Source organism: Bidens hawaiensis, unplaced genomic scaffold (assembly GCF_021521415.1).
Source record: "Bidens hawaiensis isolate Kalapana, Puna unplaced genomic scaffold, B.hawaiensis_p1.1 tig00014098_1, whole genome shotgun sequence".
NCBI lineage: Eukaryota > Viridiplantae > Streptophyta > Magnoliopsida > Asterales > Asteraceae > Bidens > Bidens hawaiensis.
The window spans coordinates 10,293-16,394 of record NW_027492213.1 but is presented as its reverse complement, the minus strand read 5'-3'; the positions used below and the strand labels follow the sequence as shown (position 1 = coordinate 16,394).

Here is a 6,102-nt window from a genome sequence, read left to right as displayed (position 1 = left end):
ATGTGTCTGCAGTTCCCAGTGGGTCGAGTTCACCGTCTTCTGAAAACTAGAGTTTCTGCTAGTGGAAGAGTTGGAGCAACAGCTGCTGTGTACACAGCAGCTATCCTAGAATACCTAACAGCGGAAGTGCTGGAGTTGGCTGGCAATGCCAGCAAGGACTTGAAGGTGAAACGCATAACGCCACGCCATCTGCAGCTTGCTATTAGAGGAGATGAGGAACTTGACACTCTCATAAAAGGAACCATTGCTGGTGGTGGTGTTATCCCTCACATTCACAAGTCACTCATCAACAAGTCTTCTAAAGAGTAAAAGTGGTTATTAGTTTATATTTTATGCTATTTTTAAGACCCTTAGTATGGTTCTATATGTATCTTTAAATGTCAAATATTTACAAACTTTGAAGTTTGTGGTTCTTTTTATGTTTGAGGAAGAGCACGATAAATATTTTGGTACGGTACAGTTTTTGTACACACCAAGGATCATAAAACATAGTGGTCCAAAAGCACACTCTTAACTACCCCAAAAGCACACTCCTAACTAAGTTTTGTTTGTGTTCCTTTGCAAAGGAGTGTGACATGTAAGTAAGCTCTTGTCTTATTTGTGTGGAGTAAAGTTTTTGTTCGTAAATATGCAAAAATGAACAAACCTTATCCATAATATGAATCAACATAATCGAATGTCACAAACGTAAATCAATGAACGAGGCCATGTTTGTGTTAGCTTATTTAAATAAATGAACATAAAATGTTTTTCATGTTTATTTAAAACGAAATTTCCTGCCAAATAGTTCGTTCATTACAGCCCTAAACATGGAAAAAAAACCCATAATATTCTGAAAATTAATGATAACTTGGCTTAAACCAAATGATCGACTTAACAATCTAAAAAGTAAAAAGTATGCATAATGTCGACTCCTCTCCAAACTCGCTTACGATAATTAACCAGCATATACATATATAGAGAGAAAGAGAGGGAGAGAGGTGTGATTTCAGTTGAACCATACAATACAAACCCTACTACATAACTTCATTAAAAGAAAAAAAAGAAACTATTTATCTGTCTTACTTGATATTTTACTGATGAAGGGTAACATTGCTGCAAGCAACACCTTGGGGCACTCCTCATGAGGAAGATGACCACAACCCGATATCACAACTAGTCTCTGCATAATTATACATTTCGCAGGTCATCATCAAACAATATTTAAAATGGCCGTATAAACATAAAAATTTTCTTGTAAATTAGAGAAAATGACAGGGATCAAATATACGCACAGAATTTACAAATTTAGATGCCATGGTTTGAACAGATTTAAGAGGAACAAGAGCATCCTCAGATCCTGCAATAACCATAACCGGGGTGTCTTCAAGTGCTTTCACTAATGAGGATGCATTTTCTTCGGTGAGGACCGTATCAGATGATAATTTACCAATTTCATACAACGACGTATCCCATCCTTCAACATATAGCGGGGCCTACATCAGGCAAAAGTAGTAATATAGTGATAAGAAAATATGCTATAGACTTTGGTAATATGATTAGCACAATCATATGCTTGTGCATTCATTACCTTGTAGAGGCTTAAAACATCGCTTGTTAGTTTTGTAGCACCATACCACGCTCTTCGGTTAACAACTTGACTAATTTCGGTCCTGAGTAAAGAATGAACCAAGTTTTTCTTCCCAAGAGATGTGCGCATGAGTATTCTAGCCAACCCGGGGACCACTTCTCTTGATAAGCTTACCGTAAGCAATACCACCCCCTTAATTTTGACCTGAAAAAACAGTCTAATTTGACACATTTGTAACTTTTAGTGACCTGATTTGACAAATGTTATTAACTTACATCAACAGAATTTGCTGATGACTGGACTCTTTGTGCAGCCTTTAATGCAAGAAGACCGCCATCATCGTGACCAACAAGCACCACAGAAGAAAACCCGATTTCTTTACAGAAAGAGATCAGCATGTCAACCTAGAAATACTTTTTTCATCATTTAATATAAAAAAATAATGACAGAATGCATAATCAAATCAAGCATAACACTCGACTAATCCTAGTTTTGAAGCTGATATATTATAATATATGATATGCTTATCTACTTTAAAACTGTAATTATGGATAAGCAATACTAAATTATAAGTATATAGACTCCTAAATCATTCAAATTCAACTCTGAGTTAATTACTCGGATGGTCCATGTGGTTTGCCTAAACTGCTAGTTTGATTCTTAAGTTTGAGAAATTACATGTATGCTCCCCACTGTTTTCCAAGACATAACACGCCAACACGGATAGTCCTTGGAATGGACGGGCGTTAGTTTTTACAGATAAGTGCATGCGAAATGAAGTTAATAAAATTTGTGAAGCATGTAATAACCATGTTTTTGTAATCATAACTAACGCATTATCTGTGTATCAAGCATGTAAGGATTAGGCAGCTTATTCGCCTCCCAATCCTCCCGCCTCGGTCTAGAAGTCAACCCCCAACCCGGCCGGTCAAACGCAGCAACAACACAATTCACCTGGCGAGACATCACTGCCATCACATGCCGCCAGGAAAACACTCCACCGCCAAAACCATGCACCAAAACCACCCCAAATTTCCCACTTGCATCCTTTTGTAACAGTTTACTTGAAGCATACCCGTTATTCCCTTCATCTACATTAAGAACTGACATTTCTTCATGGGAATCCGTCCCGCCTAACAATGGAGTATATAAAGAAGAATCTTCAAATTGAATACTATAACTCCTTCTAAGATGGTGTTGGGTTTTTGGAACTGATATTTAAGATTGATCATCTAGTAGATTCGTTGAAGATAAAGTTCTAGATGGTGGATTTGGTACGTTAAGTTTGTAATGTATTGTGAGATTATTCCAACTCATGAATAAACTGTCCATGTCAGCTAATAAGCGGACTGGTAGTTCTCGGTTATTGTGACCTGCACGCGATGATTTCCATTTATTCTTCTTGTTACGTTTCCGTGACATGTCAGCATGAGTTGAAGATCGCGTAGCGTAACCGATGAAAGATAAAATTTTGCTCAAAAAAGCCTGTAAAGTAGTAAGAAAATAATTTACAAAAAAACAGTTTTCATTGCATATTTGCATTCAACACATATTAAAGCCTATTCTAGAAAGTAAGTCTGTAAACAAACTTAGTGAACAGTTCGTGAGCCGTTCAGGGGAAAGTTCGTTTAGTTAAACGAACAAACATGAACACATGTCTCGTTCGTTCATTTATGTTCGTGAATATTCATTTAAATTTGTTTATGTTCGTTCGTTTGTTTGTTTACGCTCGTTAATATATTCATTAAAATTTTTTGGCCCATGATAACTTAGTACAGTTATAGTAACTTTTTAAGCCCAACACAGTGTTATTCATGTTACTTTTAAGTTTTTACTAGTTTTGCTCAGTTACGTTCATTTATCAATGTTCAGTTAGGTTCATTCATTTACGTTCGTGAACCATTCGTTTATGCTCTTAACGAATGAATATAAACATTTTTTAATGAATGAACACATGCAAGAAAACTTCGTTCTTTTAATATTTCATTGTTGAACACTTTTTCGGTTAAAGTTAAACAAGCAAACACAAACATGCTCCGTTAGTGTTCATATACAAGCCTAACTATAACCCGAATCAGCTTATTATTAAGTAAACGGGTCAAAACTGCGATCTCTCGAAATGAATTTTTTTTCTATATTATTAAACGTACTGAACCAGGATCGACTCGATTAAACATAAGCTTTCTTCATGCTCTACAACTTGTTCTGTAAGCAATAACTGTGTGTCCAAGAGCAAAAACCACAGATGACAAGAATAATACATTCATCCCCCATGATTTCTTCAAATGAAGCCTTTGATTTGAAAGAGAAGATGAATTTTCAGCCTCAATTTGAGAATTTACAGTGAACACACACGCTTTGACTGATAAAACAAGTATTGAAATAATAGAGCATAATGTCACCGTTCCAAGATATTGCCCATCATATATCATATAAACACCTGCAATCAATTTGAAAAAAGGTTATAAAACATGACAAAGATCTCAAAAACAAGGCTAGATGAATCATATCTAAATCAAATAGTTTCCACACATATCTATAAGCGAATTTCGGAATTATAACATGTATCTAGATCAAATAGAAACTAATAACTATATTCAAAGCTGGGGCAGTTAGTTTCATTGATGAATGCTATAATTAACTTCACATAATTACATGAATCCCTAATGATGAGGAAGTGATCAAAGAGTTTGCAGGCTCTTATTTGAACCAGTTGGATAAGCGGAAACATGGCAGAAAAGGCCCAAACTTCAAACGGACACAACTTGGGCTAGGAATGGAGTTACGGGGCCCATAACCAGTAGACGGAAAGGACTCAACGAGCCAGATCATATGGCAAACAGTCATAGATGGTTTGGCCCAACTCTCAGACCTAAACTCCTTAATTTAAAGCCCTGATTTCGTCAATCAAGATTTTCCGCCAATTTTGTCATCTTTAGTACTTTCCTTTTTTATCCTAAAACGCGTAAAACTGATTAGATAAGCTAGGCGTCTATTTATCGTTTTACTTTCAAATTTTAGTCAATTTTTAACTTCAAAATTGAGGCAAGCCTTTCATATTTAAGAAAACGCATCCAAGCACCAACTCTACAACATCTTAACAGTTCCTATGCTAGATTGAAGTTCAAAATTGTGCAAAAATACACAAGTCAATGCACAAATCAAAGCCAGATATTATCATCATCTAGTATGTTCATGCTTCAGCATCTTAAATAATAAATCCTGGTTGCAGCACGTGGATATAAATTACTAAATTAGTCACAGTAATCAAACCACATAATCATTCCCGAGTTCAATCTTTTCTGCAGCTATTTGTGCATGTGTGTGAAAACTGAGATCCTAACACCTAATACCTTGGAACCGTATAATTCAAATCCAGCTATTATCATCTTGCATGTCCATTCACATGCATCATAAATAAACAAACACAAACACAATGCAGGTACATATACAGTTAACCTAATAACATACACGTGATTATGAGAGATCTGATGGCCGAAACGAGAGGAACATCCGTCAACGAGCTTCTGAAATCGTACCGATGCAAATGCTCGTTAAAACTGTAGCACCTAACGCACACAAAGCTCGAAATAAGATAACACGGAACCAGTACATCACCAATTGCAACCAGAATTGGAAGCCATAGGATTAATAACGATGCCACCATTACTATAAGGAAATGAATCGTCCGTACGAATCGACGCATCTTCTCGAACAATCCGCCCTTGCCGGTAGCCATTGTTGTATGAGGGTATGTATCATTCGTTGATACAGGGGGAGCCTGACGATGCTGCTAATCTTGTGTTGTCTGATATGAGAAAATGGATTGATGAGAAGACGGAAAAGTACGGATTTAAAAGTAATGATAAGTAAAAGGATGCATTTTATCATCAAATTAACTAAAAAGAGGCTTTTACATACCAAATTTGGGTAATTGAATTAAATTTTAGGGTGTCTTAGGCATAATCACATTGTTACATGTACAGAAACACCCTATGTTGTCTCTCTTCTTGTATTTTCATTATTATAGCTTAAAATTGATCCTTGAAGATGACTAAACTATTCTATGCATCACTGCCTATCTTGATCAATGCTATTATTTTTTATAGCGTATGGGGTGTGTCATTTTATCATCTACAACAAATTTAACATAAACACAAAACATGTCGTTATACAAGACATAGAATACGTTGAGTTTGTACATGGATAAAAATAAACTTATCGCATTTCCATCCATCTCATATTAAACTAGCTCAGATAACTTTTTTAAGTTGTAATTCGCTATAGTCTACAGGTGAGTCTTTTTACAGTCTTACGCCTATCGCTTCATTTGTCTAGTATGAAAATTAAAAAGAGAAACATGAAATAGTTAATGAGGAGACTAAAGTATATTTAAGGTATTTTTAACTTTTAAAATGACACGTAATAATAATTAAATAGTAACGGACAAGAATAAAGTAAGGTACTTTTAATTTTTAAATGAAAAAATATATATATATATATAAAAATACATACAAAGTGGGTGGAAGTGC

General features: G+C 35.4%; 1 protein-coding gene and 1 pseudogene across 2 annotated transcripts; one reads left to right on the top strand and one right to left on the bottom strand.

Moving 5' to 3' along the window:
• Window positions 1-309, top strand: LOC143545891 (putative histone H2A variant 3). Its single transcript, XM_077037680.1, has one exon. The coding sequence runs from the start codon at window positions 1-3 to the stop codon at window positions 307-309; it is 309 nt and encodes a 102-aa protein (XP_076893795.1).
• Window positions 310-827: 518 nt separating this feature from the next.
• On the bottom strand, window positions 828-5,309 carry LOC143545942 (uncharacterized; annotated as a pseudogene). The gene is made up of 7 exons (XR_013137532.1): window positions 5,042-5,309; window positions 3,763-4,010; window positions 2,413-3,055; window positions 1,846-1,976; window positions 1,571-1,774; window positions 1,275-1,475; window positions 828-1,162 (listed from the first exon to the last, which is right to left on the bottom strand). The product of XR_013137532.1 is annotated as an uncharacterized LOC143545942 (transcript).
• Between the last annotated feature and the right edge of the window lie 793 nt (window positions 5,310-6,102).

Excerpts from the sequence above, each read along its gene's own strand:
- LOC143545891 (XM_077037680.1), top strand. The coding sequence starts at position 1 with ATGTGTCTGCAGTTCCCAGTGGGTCGAGTTCACCGTCTTCTGAAAACT.